The sequence below is a fragment of the Protobothrops mucrosquamatus genome, unplaced genomic scaffold (assembly GCF_001527695.2).
Source record: "Protobothrops mucrosquamatus isolate PMUCROS unplaced genomic scaffold, P.Mucros_1.0 scaffold4925, whole genome shotgun sequence".
NCBI classification, from domain to species: Eukaryota; Metazoa; Chordata; class Lepidosauria; order Squamata; family Viperidae; genus Protobothrops; species Protobothrops mucrosquamatus.
The window spans coordinates 20,825-38,329 of NW_015390809.1; the positions used below are offsets into that span (position 1 = coordinate 20,825).

General features: G+C 41.1%; 1 protein-coding gene across 1 annotated transcript in view; it reads left to right on the forward strand.

Annotated features, from left to right (window-relative positions):
* Positions 1 to 17,343, forward strand: part of TM7SF3 (transmembrane 7 superfamily member 3) — a 35,618-nt gene extending 18,275 nt beyond the window's left edge. Inside the window, exons 9-12 of the mRNA XM_029286779.1 lie at positions 2,638 to 2,790; positions 4,459 to 4,556; positions 15,617 to 15,779; positions 16,686 to 17,343. Of these exons, the coding sequence (XP_029142612.1) occupies positions 2,638 to 2,790; positions 4,459 to 4,556; positions 15,617 to 15,779; positions 16,686 to 16,948 (677 nt within the window). The 3' untranslated portion in view covers positions 16,949 to 17,343. The remainder of the gene's footprint in view (positions 1 to 2,637; positions 2,791 to 4,458; positions 4,557 to 15,616; positions 15,780 to 16,685) is intronic.
* Positions 17,344 to 17,505: the final 162 nt, after the last annotated feature.

Genomic DNA, 17,505 nt, shown 5'->3' on the forward strand with positions numbered 1-17,505 from the left:
AAGCGGACCTGACCTAGGGTGGATTTTACATTGGGTTTTAAATATTCGGAAGACGCAACATTAAAATTCGGTTTAATTCGGTTTTAAGGGGGGGATTGTATATATGTTCTGGTTTTAAATATGTTGTGCGCTGCCCTGAGTCCCTGTCGGGAGAAGGGCGGCATATAAATTAAATAAAATAAATAAATAAATAAATAAAACCAGTGACCGACCCAGATTGGATCTTGAAATTTTATATGGTTATATTTGCGCCTTACCAAAGCTGTTGGAAGCTCCACATTGGAACAGAGATTGGTGTTTCATGAGCGAGGGTGGACTTGAACCAGATTCACCCCGATTCTGAGGTGAAATTTCTCATCCCTTTGGCCAAATTAAGCAACCACTGATGTGAGAGAAGGGGGAGAGGCTGGGAAACACACAGAAGGAAAAATTGGTATCAACAATCAAGAGGTAGTAGGTTGGTAGTTTTGCATATAAATTGCAACTCAGCCTATAAAGGTGTTGGAAGAAAAGTCTTCATCATGGTTCAGTCCAAGCCGGGGATAAACAACATGGCGATTGCTTTAGAAAGACGGTTGCAGTTTATTGAAGAGAGAGCCAGACAGAAAGATGGCTCTGGCAGAAAAGAAGAGTGAGCACATGTAGGGAGTGGGTTTTTATACCCTCTGGAGCCTTTTGTTTGGAGTTGTTCCCGCGGCATGAACTTTGACCTGAGTCTGAGTGTGCCCTTTGGTATCTCTGTATTAATCCTATTATGTCCTGTCTTAGAGTTTGGGTGGGGTATGTAGATTTTAGGTGTCTTTGTCTTCTTAATCTTCTAGCTCCAACTTTCCTGGATTTATATCAGCATTTCTATAGAGCTGATTTCTGCTTGGGGGAGGGAGACTTGGGGCTATTAAGAAAATCTGGGCATGCTTTTCTGCCTCTTTAAGATCCTTTGAGGAAATATATTTTCCTGCCCTTTTTAATATTTCCTTGTCTGGGGGGCTGACTTCCCACAATGGGAAGACATGTTTCGGATTGTTCAGTGGTGAATTTGCTGGTAGATGGGAAATTTCTTTTTCAAGATTCTCTTATTTACTGAAAAAGTAGCCCTAACCAGGGCTTTTTTTTGTCATACAACGCCCAGAACGGAGTTCCGGCATCTTTTTTGGACGGAACCTTGTAGGGTAGGCAAGGCGGGTTGTATGACGTGTGTGAGTTCCGGCACCTTTTTTTAAAATTTATTTACAAAAAAAGCACTGGCCCTAACGATACCTTATAAAGTCCCAGGTTCCCCGCAATCACTCACAGATAGTGTCAAAGATCAGTTGGAGCTTAATTTGCTCTTCTCATCAGTGCTTAATATACTTGCTTTTTATAACGGGACTGTGGAACTTCGGAGGGGGGTGGGAGAAAGCTGGCTGGATGTATAATAAATGATAAATTTACACGCTCTTCTTTTCAACATTTCAAAGCGTGCCTCAGTTCTATTGAGGGGCCATCTCTTTCTGCAGTAATGATAACATTACAAATAGCCTTGGAATGGATAACTTTAGCAAAGCGTTGCATCCATAAGGACCTCTGCACTCTAGAAAGATTGCAGAGAAGAGCAACAAAGATGATTAGGGGACTGGAGGCTAAAACATATGAAGGACAGTTGCAAGAATTGAGTATGTCTAGTCTAGTGAAAAGAAGGATTAGGGATAACATGATAACAGTCTTCCAATATTTGAGGGGCTGCCACAAGGAAGAGAGAGTCAACCTATTCTCCAAAGTCCCAAAGGCACCTTTGGGATAAGCATGACCTGGATGGTTGAGAATCTCCATAGACTTCTACAGTATTCTCCAGTGTCCTTGAAGGTAAGACAAGAAGCAATGGATGGAAACTAATCAAGGAGAGGACTAACTTAGAACAAAGGAGGAATTTCCTGACAGTGAGAACAATTAACCATTGGAACAGCTTGCCTTTTGCAACTTCTGGTTGTGGGTGCTCCATCACTGAAGATTTTAAATAATTTTTAAAAAAATATTTTAAAGAAAGGATTGGACAGCCATTTGTCTGAAATGGTATAGGGCAGTGGTAGGCAACCTTGGCTCTTTTATGACTCGTGGACTTCAACTCCCAGAATTCCTCAGCCAGCATAGCTCAGCTTGGAAACCTCTCCCTTTCCCCTCAGCATGGCTGGCTCAGGAATTCTGGGAGTTGAAGTCCACGAGTCTTAAAAGAGCCAAGGTTGCCTACCCCTGGTATAGGGTCTCCTGCTTGATCAGGGGGTTGGACTAGAAGACCTCCAAGGTCTCTTCCAGCTCTATTCTATTCTTCGATATTCAACCATAGAGATGTACTGAATGGACATCAACTCCCAGAATTCTCCACCAGCATGGTCATTGCTAAGAACGGTGGAAATTCAAATCCACGGCACGGCTTCTCACGGTGAGTCTGGTTACTAAAAGTCAAGCTCTGGGAAGCACTCATGTCAGTTTTTGAAGGACCAGATGGGTCTGCTTCCCTTGTGGTGAAAATGAGGAAATATCTTAAAAGTAAATAATGAGTAATGTTGCAAAGACGAGGGATAGTGGAATACTTATTCCTACCGCTCTAATCTTTCCTCTTCCTCTCTTCTCCTCCTTCATCCCACCCCCTTGTTTTTCCAGTCAATCTTGGTCTTACTGCAACAGCCGGTATCATTGGAGGCCTCCTCTTAATAGGAAGCTGGTGGCGATTTGGTCTTGTGATCCCGTGTATGCTAATTGTAGGAGTAGTGTTGGGGTTTCTTGTGTCCTCTTCGTTTTTCTTCACTCCAATAGGTAAGCGATAGAAACATTTCCGCGATACTCACTTAAATTTGAACATCTAAGAAGCATTCTTCATTGAGAAACAAATTGCCAAGGCATCCATATAATGATAGTGGCCCATGAACGGACCTCATGCTTTAAAATAATTTGCAATTTTTTTTTAAAAAAAAGTTCTATTTGTAATGGTAGTAATTAAACACTTGTATAAAATGTATCCAATTAGAGAAATCTGTGGTTTTTTTTTAAAAAAATGAACTAGTTATAACCTAGAATAGGGTAAAAGAAATGGAAGAAGAACTAGTTATAACCTAGAATAAGAAGAATTAGTTATAACCTAGAATAGGCGAAAAGAAAATGGAAGAAGAACTAGTTATAACCTAGAATAGGCGAAAAGAAAATGGAGGAACTAGTTATAACCTAGAATAGGCAAAAATAAAATGGAAGAACTAGTTATAACCTAGAATAAGCGAAAAGAAAATGGAAGAACGAGTTATAACCTAGAATAGGCAAAAATAAAATGGAACTAGTTAAAACCTAGAATAGGCGAAAAGAAAATGGAAGAACAACTAGTTATAACCTAGAATAGGCAAAAATAAAATGGAAGAAGAACTAGTTATAACCTAGAATAGGCAAAAATAAAATGGAAGAACTAGTTAAAACCTAGAATAGGCGAAAAGAAAATGGAAGAACAACTAGTTATAACCTAGAATAGGCAAAAATAAAATGGAAGAAGAACTAGTTATAACCTAGAATAGGCTAAAAAGAAAACTGGCCTAATTCAGGTAGTCCTCAACTTACAACAGTTCATTTAGTGATCGTTCAAAGTTACAATGGCATTGAAAAAAGTGAGTTATGACCATTTTCGTAACTTTGCAGTTATCCTCATGATCATGTGATCAAAATTCAGTTGCTTGGCAACTGGTTCACATTTATGACGATCGCAGTGTCTTGGGAGGTCATGTAACCCCCTTTTGTGACCTGACAAGCAAAGTCAGTGGGGAAACCCGATTCATTTAACGACCGTGATACTAACTGCAGTGATTCACTTAACAACTGTGGCAAGAAAGGTCATCAAATGGGGCAAAGCTCACTTAAAAAATGTCTCACTTAGCAACAGAATTTTTGGGCTCAATTGTGATCGTTAAGTCGAGGACTGCCTGTATCTTTGTTATTTGATGTTTGTACATAAATGGCACATTCAAAATAAGATGGAAATCATTTACTCTGTTGTATTATATATAATTTTCCAGGCTTGCAAATTTGAGTTGTTTTACACTCTGCGTGGCACTGAAAAAGTAACTTACAAGCGGTCCTCGCACTTATGACTGTTGCAGCATCCCCAGTCACGTGATCAGAATTTGGTTCCATCGCTTAATGACTGCAATGATTTGGTTAGCTATGTTAAAAAGATTGTAAAATTGGGGCGTGAGTCATTGAACAATCCCTTTGCTTAGCGATGAAAATTCTGCCAAAATCTCCACTCCTGAGTCATTTTTTAAGTGCAAGTCAGCTGTCCTTGAAGCAAAATTATGAAATTTCTAACACACACACACACACACACATGAGTCTTTTCTTTAGGGAGGAAACTTCCTAGGTTGATCTTCCTGTTAGAATTTGACAAAGTGGCAGTTGTGGACAGAGGCAAGAAGCTGTGTCACAATTCTGTGTTCATTGTTCCAGGAGACTACAGAATTTTTCAAGACGATGCTGTTTACTGGGTCTCTTTCTGTTGTGTCGCCTTGGTGATTCCAGTAATTTTTGTCTGCTGCCCCAGAGTTGTAAGTATTTCTTGCAGCTGAACATGAATTTCAATTTTCCTAGGCTGGGAGGGGAAGCCGATGCCACAACCGAATTATCTTCAGCAAACTTCGGCCTTGTGATTTACAACTCTGGCCGTTAACTTCTCATAAAAAGGCCATCATCCAGGAAGGCTATATTCAAGATGGGAGGATGGCTGAGGTTGGTCTATTGTTATGTCCCAAATGGGGAAATATATATATATATATACACACACACACACACAGTAGTGGCCAAAATTGTGGAAACCTTTTGGGAAAAGTGTACAGTAGAAATGCCACCTTTGGTTAAGTTTCCACCCATTTTTCTTCTAATTTCTTTACAACTGTAGCCTTGTTCCCTTAATAATACTATTTTACATCGCTTGCTGGGCGACCAGTCAAGTCTTTGCACCATGACTTTAATTTTATTACGTTTTACAAGCTCACTAAATGAAAGAACACAAAAAACCCCAACCAACTTGATAGCCATCACATAACACACTGACAAATGTCCTCCTCTCAGCTTCAATACATGACATCAATCACTGGATCTTACTGTGATCTGATTGGCTCATTGCCAAAGCAAGATGACACCTGATTGGCTCTCTAAACATCATGCTCATTGGCTACAATCAGATGAAGGAAAGCTACCTGAGATCAACCTGAGCAAGTTGTGCTTCCTTTTTCTGGTTATTTGGCTATAACGTTTCATAGATTACAGATAATTGAACAAACCTTGTTGCATTACATTCTTGATTAAATTATCTTTCCATTGATATATAATTTTATGGTGCTACTCCCCCCCAAAAAGTGGTGTTATTAGCCATCAAACCTCAAAAATACACTTTTCCCAAAAGGTTTCCACAATTTTGGCCACTACTGTATATCTGAGATATATGAGAGATCCACCAAATTACAGGTAGTCCTCAGCTTACAACAGTTCATTTAGTGACCGTTCAAAGTTAACAACGGCACTGAAAAAAGCCACTTATGACCATTTTTCACATTTACAACCGTTGCAGCATAACAGGACATACTTTGAATGGCTTTCCTTCCATAGAGTAGTGTCGCCAATCCCAAAGGCATGTTGTGTTCTTCCTCTTAGCTCAACATTTTGACATGCGGCTTTGNATGGTTCGGAAGTGGTTTGCCATTGTCTTTTTCTGGGATATTTTTTTTTACTATCTCATCCATGCCAGTGGTATTTTCTCATAATCTCTGGTCCAAGTTCTAACCAGGTTTCTCATAATCTCTGGTCTAAGTTCTAACCAGGTTTCACTCTGATGAGTATTTTGAGGTCAAGGATTCATTCATTTTGAAATGCTCTTGATATCCATAAGTTTCTTTCTCTGTTTGAAATTACTCTTTTACCTGATTGGGTAGGGAGGAACAAAAGATCTTAAAGACTCTGGAGGCACGGCGCAAAGGTGTGGTTCCCATCTAAACCTACTCTAATTTCCTTCTATTATCCAGAGGCTCAAACCCACCATCATGTGATTCGGGAACAAGTCTGGATTCCAGGTGGAGACTCTATTATGATGTCTATCAGTATTTTCTCCCTGAGAACGATTTATCTGAAGCCACCTTTGTGAGTCACATGAAAAGAATGTCTGAAGCTCAAAGTATCCGGGCTCATGGATCTAAAGTAAGTCAACGCTGTTTTTCACTGCAGATGGAGTGAAGTTTTGGGTACTCTGGCATATGACTAACTTAAATGCAGAACAGCCCTCTTGGAAACTTGAATGGTTTCTTCCAGTGGGAATCTTTAGGTCTGTGTGTCATGATAGATAGATAGGTAGGTAGGTAGGTAGATGGGTAGATAGGCGGGTAGATAGGCAGAAAGATAGATAGAGGTAGGTAGATAGAGAGGTAGGTAGGTAGGTAGATAGGTGAGTAGATGGATGGATGGATAGATGGGTAGATAGGTGGGTAGATGGATGGATGGATGGATAGGTGGGTAGATAGGTAGGTAGGTGGGTAGATATATGGATGGATAGGTGGGTAGATAGGTGGGTAGATAGATAGGTAGGTAGGTAGATAGGTAGGTAGATAGATAGAGGTAGGTAGGTAGATAGGTAAATAGGTGAGTAGATGGATGGATAGGTGGGTAGATAGGTGGGTAGATGGATGGATGGATAGGTGGGTGGATAGGTGGGTGAGTGGGTAGGTAGACAGACAGACAGACAGACAGATAGGTGGATAGATGTAGATAGAGAGATATAGAGAGATAGAGCGATGGGATCTGTGACCCAATTTTTTTCTTTACGCGCCATCTATTTTTTATGTCCTCACAGTTGATGACGTTAACCAGTCAAGGTAAAACTGAGCTGTACTTCTCTTCGCTTCCTGGACAAGGCGTGATCTACAATGTCATTGTGAGAGATCCTAAGTGGAACACTTCAGCTGCATATGTGCCTGTTCACACATATGCCTGTAGCTTCTCTGCCTTGGTGAATAACTGCTACACCTTTAGTAAGTCAACGGAGCATCCATGGTTGTGTAGAGGCATCAACAGGTGGCCAAAAATGTCAAAATGGCAGATGCCACCATGACATGAAAACCCTTCTTTTTTGCATGTCTTTTGATGGAAGTTTAAAATGGGCAGGGTTTTCAGCCATGTGTAAGGCCGTTGTAATGCCAAACGGTCACTAACAAATGATTGAGGACTGCCTGTATCCTCCATAATTTAACATCCATCTTTATATTTTGAGAATAGAGCTGAGAAGAAAAGAATTATCAGAGGAATAAACCAGAGGAATTATCAAGAGGACGTTAAAAGTTGTGTTGGATGAGTTTTATTAAACTTTCTTAGAATATCAGGAAGACATCCTTGAAGTTAATAACAGCCAGTAATTGTGGAGGAGGATAGAGCTAAATTTAGGTAGATTTCTTAGGCAGTATTGCACATTGGTTATGGTGAAAATAGTCAAGATGGCGGCCACAACGGTGTAATAGAAGTTCTGTATATATAAAAAAAAACAGCCAGGGCTTAGGCCACATCATCGCAATCACCATTCCAATGTTTTGACCATATTGGATTTAACAACATGGGGTCATTTGTTTCTCCAAGTGGTCTGATAACTCTAGAAAAAATAAAAGGGTGGCAATTTTAGGACCTGTGAACTTACTCCAACTCCCAGAATTCCTCAGACAGCCATCCCAGCTGGGGAATTTTGGGAGTTGAAGTCCACAAGTCTTAAAATAGCCAAGGTTGGACCCCCCTTAATTTAATCCTTCTATAACCACCCTCTGGAGAGTTTTCCTCTAGTTAAGGAGGTGAAGCCATATTTGTTGATGAGAGAACACAATAATAAACCATAGCTTAATCCTAATTCTCTTCTCTATTTATAGGAAGGTTGTCCACTAAAATATTTTTCACCATGTTGGCTCTTCTTGGTCTCTTTATCTGTTTCTTCGGACACAGATTCTGGAAAACAGGTACTTTTAAGGAGGGGTGCTTGATTCTGGGGTAGACCTTTCCCATCAGGGTTGATCTTGCCCGGTGTCAATCCTATGTAATCGTTGGATTGATAAGAAGTCTAGGATCTGGAGTCTAGTTTATTGTTTTGAACAAAAACAAAATATAGCACACACTTCTCAATTTAATCCAGAAAAACATTTCATTATTGTCACGGAGAGAAGAATCTTTTCCAATGGGATTAAGAATTCTTGTTGTTGTTAGTTGCGAAGTCGTGTCCGACCCATCGTGACCCCATGGGCAACGTTCCTCCAGGCCTTCCTGTCCTCTACCATCTTCTGGCGTCCATTTAAGCTCACGCCTACTGCTTCAGTGACTCCATCCAGCCACCTCATTCTCTGTCATCCCCTTCTTCTATTGCCCTCCATCTTTCCCAGCATTAGACTCTTCTCCAGTGAGTCCTTCCTTCTCATTAGGTGGCCAAAGTATTTGAGTTTAAGAATTCTATGGTCCTTCAAATGTTGGAGCCCCAGTTCCATCCAGCTGGACCAAGATTGTCAGTATATCCAGTGAGATAGAAATAAAAAGATATAAGATGCCAGTTCCACGCCTTGTGCATTGTGAACTTGTGTGGGCCTTTATATCTGTAGAGTGAGACCTTCTCAAGATACCCCCTGGTTAGTGTCCATTTTTGGCACTCCTGTTTTCTAAGAGTGTCGCCTCCTGTCTTGTAGTGGACATTTGCTCAGGAACTGTGTTTTGCCACCGCTCACTGTGTGGGTTTAATCGTTTAATCGTCCTTTCATCTCCTGTTCAGTTCTGGGCCGCTTACAACTAAGAACCAATACAAAATATATCTGTAAAAAAAGATATAAAAGCATAATAAAAATATAAAAATATAAGGGCAAAGTGCGGTTATGATTTTGGGGAAAAGCTGAGCAAAGGCGAGAGATGCAACTGTTGTGATGAGGGAGCAAAAAAAGCAACAGAATTTTTGGGGTCAATTGCTGTCATAAGTTGAAGACTCTCTGTACCTATATATCCTAACATTCTGGAGAGAGAGAAAAAAAGACTTGTTTTAATATTTTTTTTTTAATTTTATTTTCCCCCCCTCCCCCTTAGGTTTATTCTTTAGCGGCTTCATCTTCACGTCTTTCTTTTTCTACATTGTCATTACGAAAACATCTGCTCTCAGCTATGATGGTGAGTTGAAATTTTATAGGAAGGCGAATCTATGTGTCCCAGGATAATGTTGCAGGATCCAATCTGGGTCGGTCACCCGGAACAAACGTTTTGTCTTCTGAGCTTTCGGATGTACTGGAATCCATTCTGAGGGAATTTTTCTCTACTGGAATATGTGCTTTGGGCTATTCTCCATGTGGTATTTATATTGTGCCTGTTGTGTATGGCTTTTTAGGTGTTGACTGAGGTGTGGAATAACACATCAACGACTTAATATCCAGCCATCAACACCCCAATCAACATCTAAAAAACCACACACAAGAGGCACCACATAAATACTACACACAGAACAGCCCAAAGCACGCACCCTCCTAGATCAGGGGTAGGCAACCTTGGCTCTTCTATGATTCGTGGACTTCAACTCCCAGAATTCTTGAGCCAGCATGGCTCAGCTTGGAAACCTCTCCCTTTCCCCTCAGAATGGCTGGGTCAGGAATTCTGGGAGTTGAAGTCCACGAGTCATGAAAGAGCCAAGGTTGCCTACCCCTGTCCTAGAGAGAAATTCCCTCAAGATGGGCTCCAGCAGGAATCCGAAAGCTCGGAAACCAGTGACCGACCCAGATTGGATCTTGAAATTTTATATGGTTATATTTGCGCCTTGCCAAAGCTGTTGGAAGCTCCACATTGGAACAGAGATTGGTGTTTCATGAGCGAGGGTGGACTTGAACCAGATTCACCCCGATTCTGAGCTGAAATTTCTCATCCCTTCGGCCAGATTAAGCAACCACTGGTGTGAGAGAAGGGGGAGAGGCTGGGAAACACACAGAAGGAAAAATTGATATCAACAATCAAGAAGTAGTAGGTTGGTAGTTTTGCATATAAATTGCAACTCAGCCTATAAAGGTGTTGGAAGAAAAGTCTTCATCATGGTTCAGTCCAAGCCGGGGATAAACAACATGGCGACTGCTTTAGAAAGACGGTTGCAGTTTATTGAAGAGAGAGCCAGACAGAAAGATGGCTCTGGCAGAAAAGAAGAGTGAGCACATGTAGGGAGTGGGTTTTTATACCCTCTGGAGCCTTTTGTTTGGAGTTCTTCCCGTGGCATGAACTTTGACCTGAGTCTGAGTGTGCCCTTTGGTATCTCTTATGTTAATCCTATTATGTCCTGTCTTAAGAGTTTGGGTGGGGTATGTAGATTTTAGGAGTCTTTGTCTTCCTAAGCTTCTAGCTGGGGCCTCCATCTAGATTTCTACAGAGCTGGTTTCTGTTTCGGGGAGGGAGACTTGGGGCTATTAAGAAAAAACTGGGCATGCTTTTCTGCCTCTTTAAGATCCTTTGAGGAAATATATTTTCCTGCTCTTTTTAATATTTCCTTGTCTGGGGGGCTGACTTCCCACAATGGGAAGACATGTTTCGGATTGTTCAGTGGTGAATTTGCTGGTAGATGGGAAATTTCTTTTTCAAGATTCTCTTATTTACTCAAAAAGTAGCCCTAACCAGGGCTTTTTTTTGTCATAGAACGCCCAGAACGGAGTTCCGGCATCTTTTTTGGACGGAACCTTGTAGGGTATCAAGGCGGGTTGTATGACGTGTGTGAGTTCCGGCACCTTTTTTTAAATTTATTTACAAAAAAACCACTGGCCCTAACGATACCTTATAACAGTGGTGGCGAACCTATGGCATGGGTGCCAGAGGCAGCACTCAGAGCCCTCTCTGTGGGCATGCGCGCCGTCGCCTCAGTCGTAGGCCTTCAGCTGGGTTTTATAAAACCTTTTCGCTTTAGGCCTCCACCGCTGTGTGCAAAAAAAAAAAGGTTCAATCAGTCAATTTCAACTTCTCGCGGGGAAAAAAAAGATCTTGCAAAGTTGGAATTGATTGATTGAACTTTTTAGTCCCACCCAGACTGCCGTTACCACCGCAGCCACACCCACCCAATGGGCCACACCCACCCAATGGGCCACACCCACCCAGCACCCGACGATGCATAAGTGGGTTTGGGGTTGCAGTTTGGGCACTCGGTCTCTAAAAGGTTCGCCATCACTGCCTTATAAAGTCCCAGGTTCCCCGCAATCACTCACAGATAGTGTCAAAGATCAGTTGGAGCTTAATTTGCTCTTCTCATCAGTGCTTAATATACTTGCTTTTTATAATGGGACTGTGGAACTTCGGAGGGGGGTGGGAGAAAGCTGGCTGGATGTATAATAAATGATAAATTTACACGCTCTTCTTTTCAACATTTCAAAGCGTGCCTCAGTTCTATTGAGGGGGCATCTCTTTCTGCAGTAATGATAACATTACAAATAGCCTTGAATGGATAACTTTAGCAAAGCGTTGCATCCATAAGGACCTCTGCACTCTAGAAAGATTGCAGAGAAGAGCAACAAAGGTGATTAGGGGACTGGAGGCTAAAACATATGAAGGACAGTTGCAAGAATTGAGTATGTCTAGTCTAGTGAAAAGAAGGATTAGGGGTGACACGATAACAGTCTTCCAATATTTGAGGGGCTGCCACAAGGAAGAGAGAGTCAACCTATTCTCCAAAGTCCCAAAGGCACCTTTGGGATAAGCATGACCTGGATGGTTGAGAATCTCCATAGACTTCTATTCTCCAGTGTCCTTGAAGGTAAGACAAGAAGCAATGGATGGAAACTAATCAAGGAGAGGACTAACTTAGAACTAAGGAGGAATTTCCTGACAGTGAGAACAATTAACCATTGGAACAGCTTGCCTCCAGAAGTTGTGGGTGCTCCATCACTGAAGATTTTAAATAATTTTTTTAAAAAATATTTTAAAGAAGGGATTGGACAGCCATTTGTCTGAAATGGTATAGGGCAGGGATAGGCAACCTTGGCTCTTTTATGATTCGTGGACTTCAACTCCCAGAATTCCTGAGCCAGCATAGCTCAGCTTGGAAACCTCTCCCTTTCCCCTCAGCATGGCTGGCTCAGGAATTCTGGGAGTTGAAGTCCACGAGTCATAAAAGAGCCAAGGTTGCCTACCCCCCCGGTATAAGGTCTCATGCTTGATCAGCGGGTTGGACTAGAAGACCTCCAAGGTCCCTTCCAGCTCTATTCTATTCTTCGATATTCAACCATGGTTTCTATAAAATTTTTAGAGATGTACTATATGGACATCAACTCCCAGAATTCTCCACCAGCATGGTCATTGCTAAGAACGGTGGAAATTCAAATCCACGGCACGGCTTCTCATGGTGAGTCTGGTTACTAAAAGTCAAGCTCTGGGAAGCACTCATGTCAGTTTTTGAAGGACCAGATGGGTCTGCTTCCCTTGTGGTGAAAATGAGGAAATATCTTAAAAGTAAATAATGAGTAATGTTGCAAAGACGAGGGATAGTGGAATACTTATTCCTGCCGCTCTAATCTTTCCTCTTCCTCCTCTTCTCCTCCTTCATCCCACCCCCTTGTTTTTCCAGTCAATCTTGGTCTTACTGCAACAGCCGGTATCATTGGAGGCCTCCTCTTAATAGGAAGTTGGTGGCGATTTGGTCTTGTGATCCCGTGTATGCTAATTGTAGGAGTAGTGTTGGGGTTTCTTGTGTCCTCTTCATTTTTCTTCACTCCAATAGGTAAGCGATAGAAACATTTCCGCGATACTCACTTAAATTTGAACATCTAAGAAGCATTCTTCATTGAGAAACAAATTGACAAGGCATCCATATAATGATAGTGGCTCATGAACGGACCTCATGCTTTAAAATAATTTGCAATTTTTTTTAAAAAAAAAGTTCTATTTGTAATGGTAGTAATTAAACACTTGTATAAAATGTATCCAATTGGAGAAATCTGTGATTTTTTTTAAAAAAATGAACTAGTTATAACCTAGAATAGGGTAAAAGAAATGGAAGAAGAACTAGTTATAACCTAGAATAAGAAGAATTAATTATAACCTAGAATAGGCGAAAAGAAAATGGAAGAAGAACTAGTATAACCTAGAATAGGCGAAAAGAAAATGGAAGAAGAATTAGTTATAACCTAGAACAGGCGAAAAGAAAATGGAGGAATTAGTTATAACCTAGAATAGGCGAAAAGAAAATGGAAGAAGAACTAGTTATAACCTAGAATAGGCAAAAATAAAATGGAAGAACTAGTTAAAACCTAGAATAGGTGAAAAGAAAATGGAAGAACTAGTTATAACCTAGAATAGGCAAAAATAAAATGGAAGAACAACTAGTTATAACCTAGAATAGGCAAAAATAAAATGGAAGAACTAGTTAAAACCTAGAATAGGGGAAAGGAAAATGGAAGAAGAACTAGTTATAACCTAGAATAGGCAAAAATAAAATGGAAGAAGAAGAACTAGTTATAACCTAGAATAGGCTAAAAAGAAAACTGGCCTAATTCAGGTAGTCCTCAACTTACAACAGTTCATTTAGTGATCGTTCAAAGTTACAATGGCATTGAAAAAAGTGAGTTATGACCATTTTCGTAACTTTGCAGTTATCCTCATGATCATGTGATTAAATTCAGTTGCTTGGCAACTGGTTCACATTTATGACGATCGCAGTGTCTTGGGTTGTCATGTAACCCCCTTTTGTGATCTGACAAGCAAAGTCAGCGGGGAAACCCGATTCATTTAACAACCGTGATACTAACTGGTGATTCACTTAACAATTGTGGCAAGAAAGGTCATCAAATGGGGCAAAGCTCACTTAACAAATGTCTCACTTACCAACAGAAATTTTGGGCTCCATTGTGATTGTAAGTCGAGGACTGCCTGTATCTTTGTTATTTGATGTTTGTACATAAATGGTGCATTCAAAATAAGATGAAATAACTTACTCTTATGTATTATATATAATTTTCCAGGCTTGCAAATTTGAGTTGTTTTACACTCTGCGTGGCACTGAAAAAGTAACTTACAAGCAGTCCTCGCACTTATGACTGTTGCAGCATCCCCAGTCACGTGATCAGAATTTGGTTCCATCGCTTAATGACTGCAATGATTTGGTTAGCTATGTTAAAAAGATTGTAAAATTGGGGCGTGAGTCATTGAACAATCCCTTTGCTTAGCGATGAAAATTCTGCCAAAATCTCCACTCCTGAGTCATTTTTTAAGTGCAAGTCAGCTGTCCTTGAAGCAAAATTATGAAATTTCTAACACACACACACACACACACGAGTCTTTTCTTTAGGGAGGAAACTTCCTAGGTTGATCTTCCTGTTAGAATTTGACAAAGTGGCAGTTGTGGACAGAGGCAAGAAGCTGTGTCACAATTCTGTGTTCATTGTTCCAGGAGACTACAGAATTTTTCAAGACGATGCTGTTTACTGGGTCTCTTTCTGTTGTGTCGCCTTGGTGATTCCAGTAATTTTTGTCTGCTGCCCCAGAGTTGTAAGTATTTCTTGCAGCTGAACATGAATTTCAATTTTCCTAGGCTGGGAGGGGAAGCCGATGCCACAACCGAATTATCTTCAGCAAACTTCGGCCTTGTGATTTACAACTCTGGCCGTTAACTTTTCATAAAAAGGCCATCATCCAGGAAGGCTATATTCAAGATGGGAGGATGGCTGAGGTTGGTCTATTGTTATGTCCCAAATGGGGAAATATATATATATATATACACACACACACACAGTAGTGGCCAAAATTGTGGAAACCTTTTGGGAAAAGTGTACAGTAGAAATGCCACCTTTGGTTAAGTTTCCACCCATTTTTCTTCTAATTTCTTTACAACTGTAGCCTTGTTCACTTAATAATACTATTTTACATCGCTTTCTGGGCGACCAGTCAACTCTTTGCACCATGACTTTAATTTTATTACGTTTTACAAACTCACTAAATGAAAGAACACAAAAAAAACCAACCAACTTGATAGCGATCACATCACACACTGACAAATGTCCTCCTTTCAGCTTCAATACATGACATCAATCACTGAATCCTCCTGTGATCTGATTGGCTCATTGCCAAAGCAAGATGACACCTGATTGGCTCTCTAAACACTCATGCTCATTGGCTACAATCAGATGAAGGAAAGCTACCTGAGATCAACCTGAGCAAGTTGTGCTTCCTTTTTCTGGTTATTTGGCTATAACGTTTCATAGAATACAGTACAGATAATTGAACAAACTTTGTTGCATTACATTCTCGATTAAATTATCTTTCCATTGATATATAATTTTATGGTACTACTCCAAAAACAAAGTGGTGTTATTAGCCGTCAAACCTCAAAAATACACTTTTTCCAAAAGGTTTCCACAATTTTGGCCACTACTGTATATCTGAGATATATGAGAGATCCACCAAATTACAGGTAGTCCTCAGTTTACAACAGTTCATTTAGTGACCGTTCAAAGTTAACAACGGCACTGAAAAAAGCCACTTATGACCATTTTTCACATTTACAACCGTTGCAGCATAACAGGACATACTTTGAATGGCTTTCCTTCCATAGAGTAGTGTCGCCAATCCCAAAGGCATGTTGTGTTCTTCCTCTTAGCTCAACATTTTGACATGCGGCTTTGTTGGTTCCTACACGGTAGTGTTGGCTACAGCATGTTACATCTACACCAGCCTCTCTTACATTGGCATAGATCTACTCTGGAGGATTCTGAACGAAGACTTCAAGAGAGCTTACACCAGTGTGCCCTTCCAACCTAATGGTAAGTTTTGAGATAGCAACAGCACTTAGACTTATATACCGCTTCACAGCCCTTCACAGAGTTAGCATGTTGCCCCCAACAATCTGGGTCCTCATTTTACCGATCTCGGAAGGATGGAAGGGGGTCAACCTTGAGCCGGTCAGGATCAAACTGCTGGCAGCCGGCAGTCAGCAGAAGTACCCTGAAGTACTGCATTCTGACCACTGCGCCACCACAGAGGTGGGTGAGGTTGGGTGCTTGGTGGGTCAAACTCACCAATAAGAGCATCTGCAGCAAGTCTATGGCACCTCTTCCTCTAAAAACATTTTCAAGACCATGGAGAACCAATGGAAGTTGAGGGGAAATAATGGATGCAGTGAAGATGGACTTAGCTTGAACTGTTTTGAAGTCTATGGAGATTCTCAGTCATCCAGGTCATGGTTGTCTATTTGTCTACTTCAGGGGTCTTCAAACTTGGCCCTTTTGACTTGTGGACTTCAACTCCCAGAATTCCTCAGCCAGGCATGCTGGCTGAGGAATTCTGGGAGTTGAAGTCCACCAGTCATCAAAGGGCCAAATTTGAAGACCCCTCCCAGAATTCCTCAGCCAGGCACACCAGCTGAGGAATTCTGGGCATTGAAATCCACCAGTCATAAAAGGGCCAAGTTTGAAGACCCCTGGTCTATTTGTTAATTCAGATTTGTTTGAAGCCTTCAAAACAGTTGTCCCAAAGGTGTTTTTTCCCCCCCAAAAAAAGCAACTGGACTCTCTTTGTTTTTTTCTTGAACACGTTTCGCTTCTCATCCAGAACTGAAAAAGCTTCAGCTGTTTTGAAGGCTTCAAGTAAACCTGAATAAACAAATAGACCTTTGGACATAAAGAAAAGGGGAGGTGAAAACATTCTAACCGTACGGCTTCCTCTTGTAGATATTATCCTCCTGTCCGTTTGGAGTATGCTAGCCATCGGAGGAATAACCATTCAGTTGCGCCGAGAAAGACACGAGGCTCCTTTCCCACCACACCCGTATCGGATGTGGAAGCGTGAGAGAGAGCGCAGGGTCACCAACATCTTGGATCCGAGCCATCACGTCCCTCCCTTGAGAGAGAGGATCCACAATAAGCTGTCCCAGATCAAGGATGTCTTTCAGAAAGAGCAGACGGCAGGCGAAAGAACACCGCTACTCTTTTAAACTGATTCACGGATGGAAAGACTTGAGAAGCGTGGATGGACATTTTTGGGATGGGGCACGGAAGCCAAGGACTTTCTCGGTGGCCTTTTCCACGTCCGCCGAACTGGAGAAGAATCCACAGTTGTCCAAGACAAATCTACTCGTATTTGTTTTCAAGCGCCCAGGAACGTTTTGTCTGTAATTTTAATCTTTGATAGAAAAATGTGTAAAGTTATTGGGGCAGGAAGGGTAGAATAGAAAGGTAGATGAATCAGCGGAGTGTGCAACTTTAAAACCTCGGAGCCCTAAGACAGAAAATGGTAATTTCAGATTCATGGACCCTCAACAGTCCAAAAAAGGCATCCCCCTTTTAGGGGAAATTTACCTTCTGAACAGGATGTGCAAAATGTTGGGGGGGGAAAAAATACTAATTGTGGCCTTTGTATTTTTAGGTATTGAAACAAGTTGGTTGATCAGTGCTAGTAAACAACAGGTTGAAATTGTCAAGCGGCACTGAAATTTGAATTTTCTTGGCTTGTGTTTGCTAGCTGTGTGTGACAAACAAAACATTTTGACTT